Below are 22,208 nucleotides of genomic sequence, written 5' to 3'. Positions count from 1 at the left end.
TCGTTTAGAAAAAAAATTAGTTGCGAAAATGTTTCCTTTTTTATGTCTGTTAATAATCCTAAAACAATTTTTCTAAGGTGCTGTTCCATTGGATTTAACACTTTACTAAATGAACAATTAGAAACAACATTTAGATCCTAGCCTAAACTAAAAAAAATGTAGAGATTTTGTTACATTCATTTATTTGTTGTCCTGCTTTGAATGAACAATCTCTACCTCTGATTGCTTTATCTGGGGTCATACAGGCTTAAACTCTCTGATGAGCAATTACCCAGAATTAACCATTTCAGTGTCTGTAAGGAAAACTCTACAGACAAGCAAGGAGTATATTATAATTTAGAGCCTCTTCTATTTCCGGCACTGTGTGTGCTCTACATGCCCCTTTTTTTTCACCTTTTCTATGCAGCAGGACACTGTCTCACATACTGAACCTCCCTCCTCCCCGCTCCCTGTCAGCATGGTCTGTGCATCTGCCAAGAAATCAGAGGAGATAAGAAAACGGCTAGAGAAGGAAAGTAAGCAGGAAGGGGGGGGGGGCAAATGAAAGGGCAGAAAACAAACTTCGTTGCCCGAAAACAGTGTAAAGTGAAACTAAAAATGTGTTCAAAATTATTCTGGACCTTGTGCATAATTCTAGCTGGCACTGGTATCTTGTTGCTATAAAAACTGAAAAAAGCTTCTTAAAATCACTATATTTGGATATTGAGATTAAACATAAATTGCAGGTGATTTATTAATACTGTATTGGATTTAATCAAATGAATTCATTAATGTGATCCCTGCTATTTCTATATGCATTATAGAGACTTCTAGAACACTCTGATTCTCTCATATCCAGCAAACATTCTGAGCTTCTAGAAAGCACGGACGTCAGGGCACATTTCACCCTCCTTCTCCTTAGAGTCTCATCCCTAGGTACATTTTTTGATTAAAATCCCTTCATTCCTTTCTGATTCAGTTTATTAAAATGATCACTTTGACTCTTTCATCATTCAGTGCAACAATTAAAACCTTTAAATCTGATATACTGTAGCCGTAATATTTTGCATTGCAAGGTACCGAAAAGACATAAATTATCCATACAGGGATAATTTATATATTTAATATATCAGATATGATGGCCCACATTCCAAGTTACTGACAGGTATATGTAATATATATATACTAGGAATTGAGGTTTGGTGTGGGGGATATATCAGGTGGAGGGAAAGAAACCATCCTAGGCATGCTTGTCTTTCTTTGAATAAAACAAATTTCATTTAATCTTCACCCTAGAGGGATTTTAATAAATACATTTTAAATTCCTGTTTTTCAGTCCCCGTTTTAATCATTGATATTTAGCCATGTATATCGTCAAGTGTGAAGAATACATGTGAAGTGTAACTAGAATGATCAGCCATCCATCCAAGATGGTGAACACTGTAATTGGTTTTATCCTTTATTAACAAAGGGAAAAACAAGTTGTAACTTGGAAATTAATGGATTAGTAAAGCGTCACATTGGATTTCTGTTTATTTCGAAACACTATTTTATATAACATGAAAACTCAGCCCTGTAACATAGCATTTCTATGAGGAAGCCCATGGCTGTGTCTAAGCACCCACAGGTACACAGGTACAAGTACCCATAGATACACAGGTACACAGGTACAAGTACCCATAGATACACAGGTACACAGGTGGCTGTGCATGGCCCTGCAAAACGAACAGACTAGGTGTCTGCTTAGGAATTTAACCTAGTATGTGGCTCTAATTCATTTACTATGTGAACAAAGAAGTGGGACCTGGAAACATCTAAGATGCTAGAAACCTTAGGCTGGCCCGAGATGAGTACTTAGGCAGGGTGCTGCCCGAGGTCTGACCCGGCCGGCTCTATGCATGCCTCTCTGCTCAGCTCTGGCTATGACACCTTTTGAAGACAAGCGGCGCAGATACCTCACGCTGTACTGGTTGACCCCACTGGACATGCCGTCCTAGGCCTACTCTTAGATCTGATCTTCCCGCATTTCATTTTATTCCCCCTCATTTTCTCTTTTTCTTTCTTTTCTAATCACATTTCTCTCTTATCTCTCTTTTTCCCTCTTCTTTCTCCTTCCTTTCTTTCTTTACTCTTTCTATCATCTGTCTCCCGTCCCCTTCTCTATTCTTTCTTATTTTTGCACTTCTTCCCTCTTCTGTTTTCTTCCCTATTTTCCTTCTTGCCTGTCTATTTTTATTTATCATTATTATCTTACGCAGGGCTTCTTACAGTACATACATTGAAAGGGAATGACAAAACCAGGGCAGACAGAGCAAAGAGGACCATCTTTCTCCTTCCCTTCCCATCTCCACTTTTTGTATTTTCTCAGCTGATTTTCTCATCTCTCCTTCTTTCCTTTTCTGTCCTGTTTTTTCTCTTTTCCCTCTTTTCTCCCTCCTCCCATCTCTCTCTCTCTCTATTCTCCTCTAATGTCTCCTCTTCTTGTTCTCATCTCCCTCCTCGCTCTCTTTCTACTCTTTATATCCTCTTTCTCCTTTGTAACCCATCTCCTGTCTCTCCTCTCACTGTCGTCCCTGTCTACTAAACCAAGCATTTTAGCTATCACCAGCACCACGTCTATGGTCACAACCCCTAGGCACAAATCTTGGGGTGTTGGGGGGTTTGTTGTACTTCCACAACTTTTTCCCACAGTTATGACTTTAGTGGAGTTTTCGAAGTAAAACCAGTCACTGTAAGTTAGAATTTATTCACTAAAGCATGCGTTTGTGGGTTTTTCCCAGAAACATGAAACTCTGTGACTCTACAAATCACTACCCAACCAGTCTTGGTTAGGTCCTCAAGCAAAACCGACCCTGTGTAAGCCATAGATAAAGTGGTGGTATTTCTTTTCAATTTCGTACCTGATTTTGCATTATGTAAAACCAATTTGTTCCTTTTTTTTTGCAAAAGAAACTCGCATTTATCTGTCATTCATAACGCAAAGTGAACATTTTCAGCTCAGCTATAAAAGTTTAGTAAGTATGCTATTTTTTAGTCATTCCTAACAAAGTCTTAATACAAAAGCCGTGAAAACCACTGATGTCAACCATGGCAGGACGATTCTCTTAATCATATTGCAATCCAGTGGCATTCAATAATCTTTTTTTGGGAAATAATTGAACTATTCGTATGCTAGTTTAAAATCAATTTCTAGCAGAACCGGCTATATAGATGGATGGCGTTGCTAGTGTCCGAGCTGACACTAAAATGTATTAGACCAAATTTAAATGCATTTGAAGGTCGTAAAATATATATTTCTACAATGTTCCATAAAGGGGAATCATCTTTACCACCATTTTTATTATCAGATTAAAAGTTTTCAAAAAATATTGCAAAAAATATGAAAATAAATAGAATTGCTCAATCTTAATCACACAGCCAGACTATAGAGGCGCTGACCTCTGTAGCATTGCCATAAAGAATCAGCAACAATGGCGGCCTCCAGGTCTGCAGATAAAGGGCATTTATTGGAACAAAATGAGACAAAAGCAGGCAATATGCAGCATTGTGTTTTATTCTCTACAAGAACATTTTTTAACTGTTTCTTTTTTTTATTGGGACTTTAATACCATTGCACTAAATGAAAAAGCTATTACATAAATAAAATGTACATTCTTACACCCTTAAACTAGTTTTTTTTTTTTATTTAATAATCATCATCAGCTAGAAGAAAAAGACTGAAATATAAAGCCTTTTTCGGCACTCTGGCTACATTTTATGTGTTCATATGAATATAATTATAGTTCTTTTTGTCCTTTTTTATTGAAACTCCTGCCGAGTCTCTAAATAAGGTAGAAGCTTGAAGCTGAGACGTTACAAACATGGTGGGAAAAATGTGCTTCAGGAATCCACGGGGTTTCCTGCTCCCTCTGAAGTGTGAATTCATTAATATGCATTTTTTTTTCCATGTTAAAACTCGCAAAGAACAAAACAAAAGGAATATAGAGAGTTTGGTGTGCGGAAACTCTTGGTTCTTGCTTTTTGACATGTTTCTTCAATTGTGAAGGCTTTCAATGAATGCTTTCAAATGATAACATACAGTAAAGGGACACTAAAAAGATTTTTAGTATTCATTCTGCAAATGAAATCACTTATCTTCAGGAGAAGCTGCAGCTCCAGAGCTGGAGACCAACATTTCCTACATGGTCTGCTGTTTTAAAATCAATGCAATCACTATGTGTTCATGACCATGAGAGGTCTCATTAGACCTTCCTGAATGCTCAGCAGGGGAAGCGGGATTGGGCACTTGTTAGGTGAGAGATTGCCTCTTTGAGACACCATCCCACCTGTCCCTCTTTCCTTCCCTGATGTCCACATTTCCTAGCTCAGAATGTTCTTCTGGTTATGAGTGTATGACAGGGTTCTAAAACCTACAATAATTTGCATCTATACAGTAGAAAATGTATTTATAAACTAAACGAATTGCACTTTTCTTTTTCTAGATTCCACACTTGGTAAAAAGTCTTAGAAGAGATCTGCCCTCTCATCACACCTCAAACCACAAGCTAGTTTTGCCCTTCTTTGGCCATTTAAAATGTATGTTTTCTGCTTTTTATTTACAAATTACTGTGGATTTTAAGACTCATCCCCAGCCAATATTCTGAGCGCCCAGAAAAGGGGGGACATTAGAGGAGCATAGACGGGCAGCGCGGTTTGGGACGTAAGAACAGGGCAGTGCCTCCTCAAGAGCACTTGGACAATGCGTTGCCTACTAACATTCTAACTCTGGCTGTAGTTGCTTTTATCTTTTCTTTTTGTGGAACAATCTTTTTTTTCCCCCGGTATATTAGATTCTTTTTGTTTTTGAACACATTTGCATTGATTTTCCTTTTTTTTTTTTTCCTCTGGCCTTCAATGACTAGAATTATATTTCTTTGTTAAGCTTAAATTGAGTTAGAACTGCTATTTCTTCTGGATGAAAAAATACCATTTTTTTTTCTAAATGCATTATGTTGTGCTTTGGGAATCTCGGTAAGACAAATGGTTTATAACCCAAACTTTTCCATTTGAACTTTCGGAATAATTTTGGGAAATTGACATATGACATCGACAGCTAATATCTGGACAACATAAAAATATTAGCTTTCATTTTTAATTTTGAATATTTATTGGCAAAATGTGATAGGCAAAGCTAGTTAAACAGAAACGGAAAGTTATATTTTATAACGTTATTATGAGTATCTCACTATTCTACAGAACCCTGGAATCTATCTTCGCTGTGTAAATTAAAAGTGATAATTATATATTACGACCAATTAAGTTATCCTGTGGCTATAATAGGCCATGAGAACGTTTTCAATAGTCGGGTTATCAAGTTAGTGTAGTTCTCCTGGTGGATGGGAGAGGTGGATGGTGAATTCTATAGGCGGCTCCCGTAGGGTGATCACTGGTTCAGATTTCACCTGGACAGTCCCGGAATTACCTCATGCTGGCCTAGTGGACATGCGAGCGGGAGAGAACAATTGCCCCCTGGGCTGCTATGATTTTGCTCCTCTACCTAAAGCTTTTTGCATTCTACTTGTATCTACCTGTGTACCTAAAGTACCAGTGATTTAAATGACTCCAAAAGGCAATCGGATTTCTCTTTGGATCAAGAAGCTCTAAAATATTAATTCTTTTTATAGCCGTGGCTGGAGTCTCCCTTACATAGGCAAGTTACCATTCAATGAAACATTCATATACATCGGTAAATGAAGTAAATGAATGGCAAATTAGCTATGTTTCATTTTACTGCCATATATTGTCTGATAAAAAGACTCTCTTAATAAAGAGCTTAATTAGTGCTTAATTAATCACAGTGCCTACGGTCATGAACATTTTTTTACAGATTAATTTGTGCAAATAGTAGTAACAGAACTCTTTTAACTCAATTTATAATAATAAATCCGTCAGTAAGCATACTTAATGCCACACAGGTTAACACATTTCTCTATTATTTTTAAGTTTACAGTTTTACTGGTTTTATTTCTTTGTTATAAAACAGACACGTTATTAAAGAAAAGAACATAATCGTATAAATAGACGTTATCACTTTCCACTTCATGGGGCTTTAGGGGCTAGTCGTTCAGGGTAGTTCCCAATGTTTTGCAAGTTGGAACAGGAGGAAGCCCTAAGCCAGGGGCGTCCAAGTTTTTTCTGCAGTGGGCCACTTTTTTTTCACTGTAAGAAAATATGGCCTTTAATAAAATATGCAGATTAAAATAAAGTAAATAACACAAAACCTTTACTTTTCCTCTCACTGATTTCTGGGCCTAGAAAGTTTTGTGACTACAAATTCAGGATTCAGGATAATTAAAAATGAAATAGTTCTATTTATTCTAGGGATGCACCAAAATGAAAATTCTGGACCAAAACATTCACGGTTCACTTAGCCAAAATTGAAAATGACCCCCCCACCTTTAAAAATAATAATAAAAACTCACATTTTAAATGAAAGTAGGTAACACACCACAATTGGACAAAAAAATTAGCAATATGACTTGGCATCAGGCCCGGACTGGCCATCGGGCCGGGCCGCGGCAGGGCCGGATTGACTTAGGGGCTGATGGAGCTGCAGCTCCAGGCCCTTACCTTAAAATAGGCCCAGTCAGGACCGGACTGACTGGGCCTATGCGGCCTCTACGGCTGCATTAACGCAGGGCATAAGGGGCACCCTAAGGGGCTGGGAAGCCCCCACCAGGGCTGGCCTTACGGGTGTGCGGCCGCACAGGGTTTAAATTAAAACATCGGGGGGGGGGGTTTGTTTGTTTTTTTTACTTAATTTAACATCCTCCATGTTAAATAAAGTTTTTGTTAACTTTATTTAACATGGAGGATGTTAAATAAAGTAAAAAGAAAACCCCAATGTTTTAATTTAAGCCCTTTGCGGCCGCAGACCCCTAAGGCCGGCCCTTGTGGGGCTTCCCGGCCCCTTAGAGTGGCGGACCCAGTCGCAGTGGCGGCGGGCTTAAGGGGCCCTGCGTTAATGCGGCCGTAGAGGCCGCATAGGCCCAGTCAGTCCGGTACTGACTGGCCCTATTTTAAGGTAGGGGCCTGGACCTGCAGCTTCATCAGCCCCTAAGTCAATCCGGCTCTGCCGCGGGCCCGTTCGCAGTTGCTGCTTGCTCCGGCAACAAGGTAAGTAGGGTGAGGGAGGGGGGTGCAGTGAGAAGGGGCAGAGGGGGGTTAGGGGGTACATAGTGAAAAGGGGGTACATAGTGAGAAGGGGCAGATAAGATGGGGAGAGGGGGTAGAGTTAATGCGTATGAGAATGAATGAATAAATGTGTGGATGAATTGTGAGACTGCATTAATGAATGTGTTAATGATTTGTGTGAATGAGTGAGTAAATGCAAAGATGGTACATGAAGGGTGGGCTTTAACAATAAATAAATTAATAAAAATGGGCTGCTCAGTCTTAAATGCCCGGGCCTATTTTTTTATCCCAGCCCGGGCCTGCTTGGCATGATAGTAGTGTGATTGCTAACAGCAATCACACTCCTATCATACCCAGGCAACCAGTAAATGCTGGTACCTAGGCATGATGGGACTGTGCTTGCTGTGATTGCTGTTAGCAATCACACTCCTATCATGCCAAGTCAGCCAGTACATTCTGGTACAGGGTGGCTGTAAGTGATGTGCAGACCCCATACTGCTGGCAGCATCAATAAGCAAGGGGGGCAGCTAGCCAGGTTTCAGCATGTACTGGCTGACTTGGCATAATAGGAGTGTGATTGCTAACAGCACTTACACATCCATGCTATCACAGACACACACACTCATTCATTCATTCATATACTCATTCATTCACAGATTTATTCCCTCAATCACGCATACTCATTCAAACACCCTCCCCACCCCCTTACCTGCACTGCAGCTCCCTCGATGCCTCTGCGTTCTCCTGTACTGCACAGAGGAAGCAGGACTGGAGCAGAGTCATGTGATGTCACGTGAACTCTGCTGGGTTCCGCTTCCTCTGTGCAGTACAAAAGACCCTCCCACAGGTAAGTAGCAGGGCTCTTGTTGTAGCAGGGCTCGAGGTGCGGCCCGCGTAAGATCGGTTGCCCTGGCTGCCGATCTTACGCGGGCCGCACCTCGAGGTCTCGCGGGCCGCATGTTGGACCCCCCTTGCCCTAAGCAATGAAATCTCTGATAGCCAATGTTCAGTACTGGTTGCCAACAGCCAGGGCCGGCGCCACCCATAGGCAAAGTAGGCGTCACTATGGGTATAAGTGGGTGTGACAAAAGGGGAGGGCTTATGGGAGTGGAGCCAGGGGCGGCAAAATGATGTTTTGCCTAGGGTGGCAAAAATCCTTGCACCAGCCCTGCCAACAGCATTTCAGCTAAGAGAAAAAAAAACTAGGAGCCCAGATGACCTCTAACATGGAGGTTTTGCCTGGAGTCTCCAGGATGGATCACCTCTTCTCCAGTTATCTGGTTTTCCGGGTCACCATGTTCTGTCTCTTGGTCACGTAAGCTGTGTTTAGGTCCACTCGGTCCTGGTCGCTTCCCACCTCCATACAGATCTAAGTTATCTGGGGCTAGTCCCATCCTTATAAATATCAGCCCTGACCCTTGCGTGGATCGCCCTGACCCTTGCGTGGCCAGTCCCACCGCTCTCTGAGCCACTCTCCCTGAAGAGGAGAAGTTCCCAGGCATGTTTTATCTTTTGCAAGACTATACATTGTTTTACATTTGGCAGACTAGGCATGTGTTTAGGGGTACCGTGGGAGTAAACAAAGGGATGGTGCTTATGGCACCCACCAACGACCACTTTTGTCCTAATTTCTCTCATGCAGTATAGCAACTTACAGGCTTCAAACCTCTGGCTCAGACAACATCTGCCCAAGGAGCAGAGCTGGTTGGGCAGAACACGGATCTCCTAACCGACCCAAAATTAAGGAAGTACGAAGTCTGTTCCTTCAGACCTCTGCCTGAGTGCTCCCTCGCACTGTGTGCCTGTGATTGAAGCCAAGCGCCAGGATATGTTAAACTGGTTTGGGTGTTAGTGTATGGTGTTAAGAGTGAGTGAGCGAGTGTGTGTTAATGTATAGAGTGGTGTGTCAGTGTACGAGTGAATGTGTCAATTTAAAATGTTAGACAGTGTATAATGTTAGAGTGAGTGTGTGTCAGTATACAGTATTAGACTGGGTGGAGTGTCCACAACCAGCAAGTCAGGGTATTGTTTGAGTGTGAGTGTATGGTGTTAGCCCGTGTGTGCGTTTGCATATGAGGTGGGGAAGAGGTGTGCAGGGTGAGATGCAGAGTGGTGAAGAGGCTGTACAGAGTAGGAGCGGGGCAATTATTCCCGGTGCCTGGGTGTGATGTACCCTGTGTACCTGGCTCAACAGCCCCCGCATAACAAACAATTGCTCGCCACCCTACTCATTATTCCTTCTTCACTGCTCGATCCTGGTAGGCTTTAAAAACATTGCCATCTATGTAAAAGAATGGGGGGGGGTGCAGGAGAATATTTGTGCCAGGGGTGCCACTTGGTGTAGGATTGGCACTGGTTGCAAAGTATCTGGTTAATAAAATACATTGTGTATAGGAAAATGAACATATAATTTAATTTCACTTATTTTTAGTTCCTACACACTGCTATAATTTTTCCAGCAATAATTATCGGCACTTACATGAGGCTTAATTCTATTTGACTGACATGTTTTTTCCCAACATATATTCCAGTTATTAACATAATACTTGTATATTTCCCTGAATCTTTTCAGTACGATATGTGTATCTGCTGCCCTCTACAGGAATCAACTCGGAAAACCTTAAAGGGGAACTTTGCTGAGAGGGTGGTCGATAAGTGGAACAGGCTCCCAGCAAAATGGTAAAGGCTAATACAGTGAGAACTTAATCAGTCATGCACGGGATAGACAAATGGTTCCCAAATCTAAGAAGAAATCAAGGACAGATTAAGGTCTACCTCTTTAAAGCAAGAAACCATGGGCAGACTAATCGGCCACTTATCTGCCATCAAAGTCTATGTTTTTATGGAACTGAAGGTTACACAGCTTGTTTTGTTTCATTTATAGATAAACCCCCCCCCCCCCCAAAATGGTAACTGCTCAATGAGTATAATTTTTCATTCATAATTACTCTATTTTTATTGATAAAGGTGGCCTAGAAAACCTAAAGGGACCCTTTAACATCTTTGACAACCCCACTTAAAAGAATGCATAGTGTAGAACAATGCGATCTCACAATTAATGACACTAATTGGTGGTTTCAAGTAGCCAATGAGTGACACAAAAGGGCTTCCATTTAAATCCTAGTTAAGACCGAGCTTCTCTGGGATTTTCTTCCACTTTCATGTCTTATGATTACGGTCTATCGGTTTTCTTAATTCAGCACCAGAGGCTTTGCAGCTACCAAGATGTAATCGTGCCTGCCGGACTCCATCATATCGGGGTATAAAGTCTCAGACGTGGGAGGAAAACAAAACAAAACCCAAAACCAAAAAAAAAAAAAAAATAAAAAAAAAAAGGCAGGAAAACCCCCACTCCATGACATATTCACCGTCTGCAATTCCCCAGGCGTAAACCAAGGAAGCGCTGCCTGCCGCCCCTCCGCCGACCTTCCCATTAAGTGTCGGGATAGGATGTCATATTTCAGTGCTCTACTTCTAAAGGAAGCGCTATGGGCAAGCAAACTATGGAGGACTTGGCACAGGTCTACATGGTGTTAATTGGCTGGTCCGGGAGATCCGTGATCTTCCCTTTAACCTGCCCACTGACTAGTGGCATTAGAGAGTGCTGATCACCTAAAGTGGCAATGAGGCATCCTGCCTTGGACTTAACGGCCTTGCCACTGTTTAAGCAGCAGATAAACATTGGTCCTTGAAATGAACACCCAATTTAGGAACAGAACTGATATTTAGGATGACTAGTCAATATTCAAACATCTGCTATGCAGATGAGCCTTTATCACACTTTGGAAGATGATCATCAGGTCTCATCAAGATGACCCCTTTAACAGAAAATCACACAAAATAAATAAAAAATGTTTATTAAACGATTCAGACTTGAAAAAAGTCACAATATTTAATGCACTTAAATTCTCATATTGCAATAAGTGCTCTGTACAGCACCAACCCAAACGGATTGACTTTGTTTTATAAATAAAAAAAAAACAAAAACACATAACATATATACAGAACAGGCGAAGTTGAACAGTTTAACCGCATAGTTGATGTGTAAGCTGGTAAAGTGTTTTCAAATTCGCAGAACGGGACGATAGATAAAACAAATGCAAAGGTTTAAAACAAACGAGAGAAAAAGGGGGGGGGGGGGAAGAGTACCATAAAGTTCCAGGAATTTCAACATTTTAAGAAAGATAAACGTAATGCGATCCAAAAGGAGTAAAAATGTGTAACTAAATGCGTATACGATTGAAAATAAGGCGATGCTTGGATGACAATTAGCGACACAAATTAAAATCCGCTCTAGATATTTGCTTTGGACGATACCGGGCAGCGACAACGTGGATACGGTTAAGAAGCTGCAATAAAAAGCGCCACCTAAAACCAGAATAAGATGGAGCTGCTGGGTCCGGTTAAACCGTAATGCTGAAGGGTCTAGAAGTTTAAAGGTCCCTTTAATAGAAATGAGTAACAGAGCTAAAGTGCTTAACCAACAAGGCACAAATAAAAAAAAAAGTGTTCGGAATGAGATTTGTAGTTTAGGTTTGATAAATCAGAGCAGCATTTTAAATTAATAAAAACAAAACAAAATTAAATTAAAAATCAGGAGAATTATCTGACGCGTCCAGAGGGTTTATCTTGTTTTTTTTTTTGTCAAGGCACAGCATGTGGTACTTTAGTATGCCTGGAGATCTAGAAAAATATTTGGGTTATTTGTCATTTCAAAAAATCCGTGCTTTACTTCATGTAAAAACGAACAAAAGAAGGCAAACGGCCATTATTACTGCCAACCGGCTAGATAAAAGAAACGTTCGTATTTAACAACGGCGTCCAGTGTGCACCGAAGATTATAAAACACAAGCCACTTTAAATGACCCCCTGCTAAAATATTTTTTTTAAATACACATCTTTAGAAGGTTTCCAGGTTCTGTTAACGTTAAGAACAGGAGCCAAGCGTCCTCGGCGTTAGATGCTGAAGAAGCAGCCATGATCACGGAGTAGAACCGACGTGGACGAGACTTAATGATTTGTGTGCAACAAAAGGATTCGGGGCTGAACAGATACCGAGGATACAAACAAGTAGAAATCTGAGGACGACAGATCAAGTCCCAGTCGTGTACGAAAATCCCACCGAACACGGAAGGAGCGAGTGTCTTGGTGCCGCGCTCATTTGCTGCTGGAATGTTTTAAATGCTTTAAGCCAGACATGCTTAGAGTCCGGGAACGCTGTCTGAGAGTCAGTTTGCCCGGAAGCGAGACGCTTTCAAACAAGGGATTTTCAATAATTTCTTCCGCTTCGGGTCTTTCGCTTGGGTTATGGGACAGCATATGGAGGACCATATTTTCCTAGGTTAATAGAAAGAAAAAAAAAAAAAAGTTACCATTAGGATGAATGCAGAGATGTAATTTTGCATGTTATGCAGCGTCCCCCCCCCCCCGAAGATTCATTACAAAGTGGTGTTTTTAACCTTGGTTTACCTAACCGCTTAATGACAAGACTGTTTCTTGGGATAACACTGATTATGCTTAGGAAGCGACTGCTGATCCCAGCCGCTAAATGATCGGTTTGGCGGTGGACATTTGGGTCGCTCAGAGTACGTTAATAAGCATTCTTCTTCAAAGGGGCCGTCACGGACATTAAAACCGTCCCTTTAGAATAACAATCACACCAAAAGGCTATCCAAAGATCCATTTCTTTTACTTAATAGACAGACGAGCATTTACCTCCTGGGCAAACTTCTGTGTGAAAAGCGGCGGAAACTTCAGATCTCTCAATTCTGTTAATATCTGCAGTAGAAAATAATATAAAATGAAAATTAGTTTGCAATCAAAGTTGGTTACCATTAAAAAAAAAAAAAAGTTGGGCATTGCACATAGCGGTGCCGCACGCAACACGTTAACACTAAGGCTGTTAACGTGAAAAGAAAAGGAAGAGTCGCTTTGTGGGCTCTGCGAAAGCCGACTTGCACGCACGCAAACACTCATACTAATACAGCATTCCTTACTGGTACTAAACCGGAATCACATAGGTTATTGCCAGCAAAATCCAGTAAGGTTAGACTTGCACCTAACCCCCCCCCCCCCCTTCACAGAGCAGATTAAGTCTCTCCTACGATTGAGCTACCCCAATATGACCGGTGACCGCAATTTTTTTTTTTTTTTTTTGTAGTAACCGCACATATGCTGGGAATAAGTGAGGCTTTACCATCTTTTAAAACTTGTTTTGACATTATCCTGAGGGAGAACGGATTTCTGCGCATGTTTCAGTTACGGGAATAAAATAGAGCAGAAATCTTTTGCTTCACACAATTTCCAGAAGAAAATAAATAAATAAATAAAAAAAAATAATGGGTTGTGAAAGTTATAACCATGTCGTGAAACTTCACGCAAGCCATAAGACTTACTCTGACCCGCTCCATCTGCGTGCTAAACGGATACAGCAGCTCAAAAAGGATTAGCCCCAGGGAGAAGATATCCACTTTGTGCGAGTAACTTTGGCTATAGATCTGCAAACAAAAATGAAAAAGAAAAGCTCAAACAATATACCCATGCAATATTTAAATAAAAAGGTAAGAAAACGTAGTCTCTCCAGAAAACTCTTACCTGCTCTGGGCTCATGTAGAGCTTCGTTCCCACCTGGCCAGTATGTCTGGCATACGCCGGCATCGGGGTCAGGACAGCGTCATCATCTTCTTGGTCCATTTCCGTAACCAACCCAAAATCTCCTACTTTTACCACATCGTCTATAGTAAAAAATATATTGGAAGGCTAAAGACGGAAATCATAAAAAAAAGGGTTAGGACAGAGGAAAGACAAAAAAACCAAACACACACACACACACACACTTTATTGTGTGTGACTTGGTTGCATGCAATGTGAATGTAGGAACTGATGAGGTGGCACAGAAAGAAAAAGGGTTTTTTGTCGCTTAGCCCCTGCATACTGAAGATTTGTCCCTTTTATATTTTATCTAACTATACATAGTTCTGGAGGGTCAAAAAGTTTATTTTTTTTATTATTAGAGTTACCTGACTGTACCCCCCATTTCAGGGTCACGCGAGGACATGCACCTCATACAGCTATGAATCGCTATTAAAAATTAACACTTTTTTTTTTTTTTTGGAAATGGGAACTCATTTTCTCTCTCTTCTTACTGCGATCAACCTGAACCGGACATAAATTGGGGAGATCTTTTGCAAAAGCGGGAACTGCTGTGGGTTTTTAGACACAGCAACGTAGACTGGGGCAGAATAAAGCGGTAAACAAAAAAAAAAAAACCACGTACCAAAAATGTACCCGTCAGTCCGAGCCTACCGAGATCACGCGACTTCACTCGGGGTGTTGGGTTGCCACTTATGGACAATATTTTCCAGGGAACACTTAATTTCTTTTAAATCACCAATACACTGCGGTTGCGTATTTAGAGAAGACACCCGTATGCGACAGGGAACTAACGAGGCCTGCTAACGGGATATGTGCGAAACCTAGATATTACATCGTATCAACGATCCTGAACAGCGCTTATCTGTAGCTCATACAGGAACGTCAGGGGACGCGTTTACAAACAGAATACATCGTCTTTTCATACTACATACAAAGCGATTAGATATAAACCCCGCGTCGCACCTTCAGATCTCTGTGCATTAGACCTTTGCTATGCAGGAACTCCACGGCCTCCGCGATCTGCAGAAATATACGCAGGCTCTCGGCTCGCGGCCGCTCCTCCAGCGTGCAGCGGGCGCTCATCCAGTCTTTGAGGTTTTCCTTGCGGCAGAGCTGCATCTGGATGTACAGATACACCTTTGGGGAGCTGGGTTTAACCCTTTCGGCCGTGTTTTTCGTGAGATCCAAATTCAAGGTGTTCGGCCTCGGAGGAGAGATGGATAAAGTGCTCGCAGAAGTGGGTTTGCTTTCGCTCGAGTCTTTCGTGCCGGTTTCTCTACCGGAAAAATCACCGTTGGTTAGGAGAACCGACACGTCCGTTTTGTTATCTACGTTATTGGATGCGTTATCGCAACCAGAGTCTTCAAACACTATCGACGAGGAAGTTCGCTCGTGCGTTCCTACATCCAAGGCTGAGCGAGGGCAGTAATCGTAATAAATACCCAGATCGTCGTCATCCAGGTCACCGGGCTCCACGTCGCAGTCTGTGAGAAAGCTGTCCTGGAGGTTTACAGCGATGTTTTCCGACCGGTTCAAGTCTCCGGGTGTAGAAAACCTGCGGGGAGGTGGGTGCCTCTCGTGCACTCCGGGGGGTACGGCCAGAAATCCGGCGGAGAGGGAGCTCACACTTTCCGATGACGGCGTTATCACTTCAACCTGTTCCTTCATGGAGTACGGATCCGTGCTACGGACTCGGACAGAAAGACATTCCAGAGGCGTCGGGGAACTTAACGGCCAATCCGTGCTAAGAGAAGCAAAAGAAAGTATAAGAAGCAGCCGATTACAATAACCTTTCCTGCGACAAATACATTATATGCTAAAAACAGACAACCATTCAGTATAGACTTTAGTATTAAAGTTCCTTAGCAAACAAAAAATATGGGTGGGGGGGTATACTACGCAGACATAAACCCAGACACACATACTACAGTTAGAAAACGTAACTTTCTGAACGGCCAAATAGCCTTTTAAACTTAAAACTGAGATTAGTGAATACAGGAGTGATGGGAGTGATAAAGGGCCATTGGAACACAGGAGTGATGGGAGTGATAAAGGGCCTCTGTACCCCTAGATATTCCATAAAAAAATTGTCCGTTTCCAGCTACAATAGTCTTTCACAACATTAACGTCTACACGGTATTTCTGACCTGTTTGGTGTTTTAATGGACAAAATTTGCCCCCCCCCCCCTCCCCTAGTTTAAGTAACCCGAAACTTATGAACTCTAGGGTATATTTGTAGCAAGGTAGAGCAAAAATGTAAGTTCTTTACAGAACCCGTACCTTCCATCCTTCAGCCACAGCTCGTCCATTTTTTCTTGCCACAGTTCAGGAGGAGCTTCCAGCCACGCATTGAAGTAGCGGACGATGCCAGGATGCTCCAGTTTAGCTAAAGCTTTGACTTCACGCATTACTTTCTCACGTGCCAGATCCCTACAGGATAAAAAAAAATAAAATAAAAATTCAACAAGCCCATGTTTACAGAAACCAAACACCAAAGCGGGCTAAAAATTGCTGCCCATATAATACCAACTGTACTCAAGCCTACATCGTTTATTCTACCAACAGCACTGTCAGCAGCCCATCATATTCACCCTTGGGATGTACTTTCATGCTTTAGAGCCAATCTTATTTTTCAGATCCATTTGCTTCTTCCCATATCAAAGGGATCCCTTTTTTTTCCCAAGTTACTCTTAAGGATCCACTTAAAACATCCTAGTCATAAAGGACTCAGATAACGGTCCCGAAAAACATTTTGCAACAAAGTTCCTCTTTGCACCATTCTTCATTTAGCTATACTGAACAGCAGCAGTGTATGAACGCAAGGATCGGAAGAGTATAAAACGTGCTTTTAGAGACGCACGTTGCTCATGAGATCACAACACAGGAGGCGAGATTTTGTTATTAAACGTCTACCTGTTGGGGAGGCGGATTCTTTTTATAGCGTAGTTGCAGTCGTCTACTTTGTTCCTGGCTTCAAACACCACCCCGAACCCTCCGCGTCCCAAACACTGAATAGGCTCAAAATCTGTAAGGTACCTAATAAAGTCAAACAAAGATAACGGGTCAACGCAATAAAGTAATATTAAATTATTTTATATGTACGATCACAAGTGAGCAAACGTACCAAAAAAAAAAATACCCCGGAGGTTATGGCACGTGCTCGATCAATAGCAGCAACGGATTATAGGAGACTCGCTAAAAAGTAAAATAGAACAACCTTACCAGCATTTTAACCCCTTCATTCCCCTATAGACGTCCAAAAAACGCCTATTAAGAATCCCCTATGGACCTCAAATATAAGACGCTCCCAAATATAAGACGTTCCCAAATATAAGACGCTCCCAAATATAAGACGCTCCCAAATATAAGACGCTCCCAAATATAAGACGCTCCCAAATATAAGACGCTCCCAAATATAAGACGCTCCCAAATATAAGACGCTCCCAAATATAAGACGCTCCCAAATATAAGACGCTCGTTATTTTTCAAAGCATTTGCAATCAAGCAAATACGGTATAATATAATTTGCATTCTTATTACATCATGAGTTAGTATCTCATCTCTAATTACTGACATTTTAGGTGATCAGATTCACCAATGTCATTGGCCTAAATTTGTCACGTACATATGGTTACACTCTTTTACAATATTTTTATAATAAAATTGCCATCTGATCACCGATTGCTGACTCTTTAGGTCACTGATCGGTGTCACCGGTCGGCCAGTGATCTGGTCTGGTAGGTGCGTATTATACACAAGTACTTCATCTGTCCTACAAAAATGGAGCATAAACTTATATCTTTCCGGAGATTTTATGGTTCGCTCTTCTCCGACAAGTTTTTGTTTTCACAAAGCGGCCAGGTTTGGGCTTTGCATAAAGACGCGCTCTTACCGGGAGACGTAGCCGCAGTTCTTGAAGTCATTCCAGTTATCTTTACCGTCTTCACAGCTGGAGTCATATTTATTGTCAGTCTGACATTGTGTCTCGGATTCTTTCCTCTTCTAAAATAGAACATTGGAAAGACTTACTACTTCTATCTCAGTATTGCCAAGTCACGTAAAAAAAAAAAACTAAAATAACGGGGGATTACCTAAAATGTATAGGCGAAGGAAAAAAATACAATAGCAGGTGTTCATTCAAGATCACAACAGGAATATCTACCTTTTAAAATGTGATTATTTTTTACATCGAATAAATTAACAGTAATAATGTGCCAGTAAATATACTCTGGCTATACCTAGAGATAAAACCCCCAAAAAACTGCCTGCACTCACTTGAGGAGAGCTTCATAACGGCACCGTTTAAGGAGCTGTATGTAGGCAGGCTGCCGACCGGCAAACAGATCTACTAGATTGGTACATGAAGCCAACACATTCCGTGGTGCTGCTTACCCGTGCACCATTGGGTTGGAACAACCTGCGCACAATGTAGGTGGTCGCTGTAATACAAAGCAAAATAGTTCCTATGATCTCCTTCCACCAGTGCAGCAGCAGGACCGGGTCCTTTTTGCGAAGGTTCTTGTAGTTTGGGTTCTCCAGGATTCCAACCGTGATCTGTGTGCCCCGCTTATTGCGTTCCCTCTTGTAATAGGGCAGGTAGTAACCGTTGTCTAGAAAACAAGAGGGGGGGGGGCACAATAAGCGTAAATCCTCAGAGAGAAGCACACACACACACACACACCTTTGGACACGTAGCCTCCTTGGGCTACCAGTCGCATGCAAGAATCACGGTAATTCATCAAAATAATGCACAGAAACCTAGGATTGTGGAGGGAGAACATGCAAATCGTAGCCCTGACGGCGCAGGCAAAATCATGGCGGTTAATTAGGCGCAACGCGGTTACATTGTTGGTGTGATTTGTTTAAACAAGAACAGGTCCTACAACGGATTAATGCATTGCGCAGACCACAAATGTTAATAACAGGAACAGAAAGGAGGAGGTTTTTTTATATATATATATATATATATATATATCATGGGATAAGAATGGAAGAAAGGAAGAGGCCCTAACAAAACACACAGCAAAGTAGTAATGTTAGAATACTTCGCACATCAAAAAGGGAGTACATGGTTGTTTTTTTTTGGTTTTTTTACGATAGTCTAAGTAACGGCAAGCAATTTGATGGTTGAATATAAAAACACAGATCGCCACTCTGGATTAAACCAAACTTCAGATAATGAAGGCGAGGTGGAATAAATAAGGGCGCATGGTTTGACTGAAGCTGGTAATGGAGAAGCAGGGCATGAAGGGATGGCACACGGTATGGGCTTGTACCAGTAGTTAGTGCTTGAGAGTGGTGGACAGAACGTCCAGCCGAGCGGACAGACGCTAGAATGTGCCTTTCGGTTCCTCGTAGCTCAAGCCGGGGAATTCCACCAAGTATCGCTAGAAACAAAGGCAAGGTTAACGATCCAAAGTACACCGAGCCCATAGAATAGAGTCATGCTCCAAACCAACAGTACATTAAAGCTCCGACGCTTAGCGCTGGACCCTAACAAAGGAGATACATAATCACGCGGACACCCCCCCTCACCCCCGTATGATCATATAGAACGGTAAGCACCTCATGTATGTTCATTAGGGCTGCAACTAACGATTATTTTAATAATTAGTTGGCCGATTATTTTTTCGATTAATCGGATAAAAAAAAAAACAATATGCAAATTTTTTGTTTATTTAAAATAATTTAATGAACTGGATGTTAAAAAACAACTTAAAATTTACATTAACATTCTTATTTTGTTATGATGTAATAAAAAAACAATATTTTCAAAGTACAAAAACCCAAACACAATATTTATGAAACAAAATAACCCCAAACATTCTGAAAAGAGGTGGACTATTACTGTTCAAGAAACTTTGCACCCAGCACTTTGCACCCGGCCCTGGCACTTTGCACCCGGCCCTTTGCACCCGGCCCTTTGCACCCGGCCCTTTGCACCCGGCCCTGGCACTTTGCACCCAGCCCTGGCACTTTGCACCCAGCACTTTGCAAAGTGCGAACCGCTCTGTGCGAACGGAGCCACTCGCAACTAGAAGAAGGCGGAGAGTGCAGCGCGTGCAGCGGAAGCGGGGAACGCTCGCGGAGGTAAGTAAAAGGAGCCGAGTGCTCCAACAACGAATCGATCACTCGATTAATCGATAACGGAAATCGTCGACAACGATTTCCGTTATTGATTATTATCGATTTTATCGATTCGTTGTTTCAGCCCTAATGTTCATGTTTAGCAGGTAAGAGGACAGATAAAGACCTCCGCCAGCAGAAAGAGAAAACCATTCTTCTACTGGTAACACTCTGGCAGACAGCATTTGATGAAATACTAAGCAGCGATGGCAAGACAGGCACAGTGCGGCACCCTGACATATATTACAGAACAAGAGTCAAAGAAAGACCGGTGTTGGGCAAAGTGATCAAGGAGCCAAATCCTACAGGACACCGATTACAATTAACTCCAGATATACTTAAAACTGACACTCCAGCCATCATATGCTCTTTAGTGATACGGTAACAGTGCGGCCCCTTTAAAAGTTTGCAGCGACCACCCTTGCAAACGCATAGGGGAAATCTGCAGAATGCCTAAATGCATTCGTCGCCTTCGCCATCGCTGAGCTATTTGGGCCGAATGGTTCAAATCTGCCGACACATTTTATGTCTCTGTGATCTACATCCCGCCAGTCGGCTCCAGCTCGGCCAACGCGGCGGCTGGGTGTCCATTCACAGAAAACGCTCCCATTGACTTCAATGAGAGGACGCGGCGGTCACTAACTGGATATTTAGATCGTCGAGGAGGGCAGCTACAGTTTCTACCCCAGCCAAGAGCTCTTTGGGTTTCTGAAGAATGCACATTAAACACTCAAACAGTACTTTTACAAGCATTCTTCTTTCGTATGGCGGTAAGCGACGCCAAATCGTCCCTTTAACACTTAAGTTGATAAAGGTCGAGCCTCAACTTGGGGCACACGTTGGCTTGATATCTTACCATAAGGATATTGCAAGACAGAAAGGGCTCCATTGCTGTATTCTTCATGAGAAAACTTATCGTTGCTGAGACATTTATCAAATTCATCCGAACCAACTAATACCGGTGTCCTGGATGGAGAGTCTGAAAATAAAAAAAAAGGAGAAAACACAACATTATAAATGACAAGTTTGTTTTTAAGACCAAGGAAGGGGGGGGGGGCGGCAATAAACCCATTACTTACGGATTAAAGGCTTCCACTTTATCCTGGGTAAAGATATAATGCTGTTGTCATTCTTTCTGGTGTCCAACGCAGTGGGATTTACTGGAAACTTTTCGGAAATCCTTACAGATGACTGCAGGTAAAGCTGCCCTCGGTACATTCCTAAAGTAAAAACCCAATAAGCAAATAAATCGACGTTCTACCGCTTCGGACAGACTCGTCAAGGAGGAACAACCTCGGAACTCTGAGCAACTAATATGCATTATTTACCTACAATAAAAAGGGAATCAAATCATACAAGCAGCATTAGTAATAGATTAACTCCAAATAGCAAACGGCGGCGTAGGTAATGGAAGAGCGGCTCCAACGTATGTATGTACGTATGTATGTATGTATGTATGTTACACACACTATTAACAGCAGAGACACTGATTTGGGGTGGGGGGGGGGGGAGAGTTATGTACGTACCTAAATAAAAGCTGGACTCAGTGGCACCTCGCGCAGCTTCGATAATATCTTCTTCATCCTCTAAGATGCCGTCATCGGATGAGTAGCTGTTATCATCAAACAGACTGATGGGGAAGACTTTCCCATTCCTCACCAGCCAGGCAGATGCAATCGGAGTACAGAACTGCAGAGATCAAAACGCGGCAATGAAGGATTAGCGCTCTTTTACACATTTCCGGTCTATCTTGAAGGGATGATGATGATGATGACGACGACGACGACAATAAATCCCAGCACACAAAGTGCATTTCACAACAGACAAGCTAAACGTTGTCACTGTCAAAACGTTAAGCCTTTACTTGCTGTGTTAAGAGTTCTACCGGTCTGGTAGAGATGGATAGCTATATGTTATACAATAAAAATAATGTATGTTTAACCCCTTACAAGGGACCTGTTCTAAGATGTATGCAGATAAAACATCGTTAATAAAGTAAACAGTACACACAGAACACTTATTTATAACTACACACATCCAGAAACCGTACCTGGTGTTCCCATTCCAGGTCTCCCAGCTGCCGGTTAAAAGCCATAACTTTCCAGTCAGCTACAGAAACCTTTATAACCGTGTCCCTTGTCCCAGCTTCTTGATCATCCACGTCTGAGATTATTTTATTTTCATCTGGGTTATAGGTGGGTTCGAGTTGGCCTTCGATAAATCCCACCCCGGATTCGATATCCGGGATATATCTCAACTCAAAGTGCCCGACGCTG

At 41.9% G+C, this 22,208-nt stretch overlaps 1 protein-coding gene across 1 annotated transcript in view; it reads right to left on the bottom strand.

The window, feature by feature from the left end:
- Positions 1-12,309: 12,309 nt before the first annotated feature.
- The window catches only part of LOC149285112 (eukaryotic translation initiation factor 2-alpha kinase 3-like), a 13,923-nt gene continuing 4,024 nt past the window's right edge, over positions 12,310-22,208 (bottom strand). Inside the window, exons 4-16 of the mRNA XM_089495803.1 lie at positions 21,983-22,208; positions 21,459-21,621; positions 21,012-21,152; positions 20,789-20,911; positions 18,199-18,416; positions 17,699-17,808; positions 16,720-16,842; positions 16,087-16,236; positions 14,770-15,550; positions 13,747-13,911; positions 13,548-13,649; positions 12,868-12,930; positions 12,310-12,489 (exon numbers count right to left, since the gene is read on the bottom strand). The exon at positions 21,983-22,208 is cut by the window's right edge and continues 9 nt beyond it. Of these exons, the coding sequence (XP_089351929.1) occupies positions 12,310-12,489; positions 12,868-12,930; positions 13,548-13,649; positions 13,747-13,911; positions 14,770-15,550; positions 16,087-16,236; positions 16,720-16,842; positions 17,699-17,808; positions 18,199-18,416; positions 20,789-20,911; positions 21,012-21,152; positions 21,459-21,621; positions 21,983-22,208 (2,545 nt within the window). The remainder of the gene's footprint in view (positions 12,490-12,867; positions 12,931-13,547; positions 13,650-13,746; positions 13,912-14,769; positions 15,551-16,086; positions 16,237-16,719; positions 16,843-17,698; positions 17,809-18,198; positions 18,417-20,788; positions 20,912-21,011; positions 21,153-21,458; positions 21,622-21,982) is intronic.

This window comes from Sceloporus occidentalis, unplaced genomic scaffold, assembly GCF_023333645.1.
Source record: "Sceloporus occidentalis isolate IW3139 unplaced genomic scaffold, rSceOcc1.0.p SCAF_84, whole genome shotgun sequence".
Lineage (NCBI taxonomy): Eukaryota > Metazoa > Chordata > Lepidosauria > Squamata > Phrynosomatidae > Sceloporus > Sceloporus occidentalis.
Note: the sequence above shows the minus strand (reverse complement) of the source record. Positions and strands in the feature narration are given on the sequence as shown.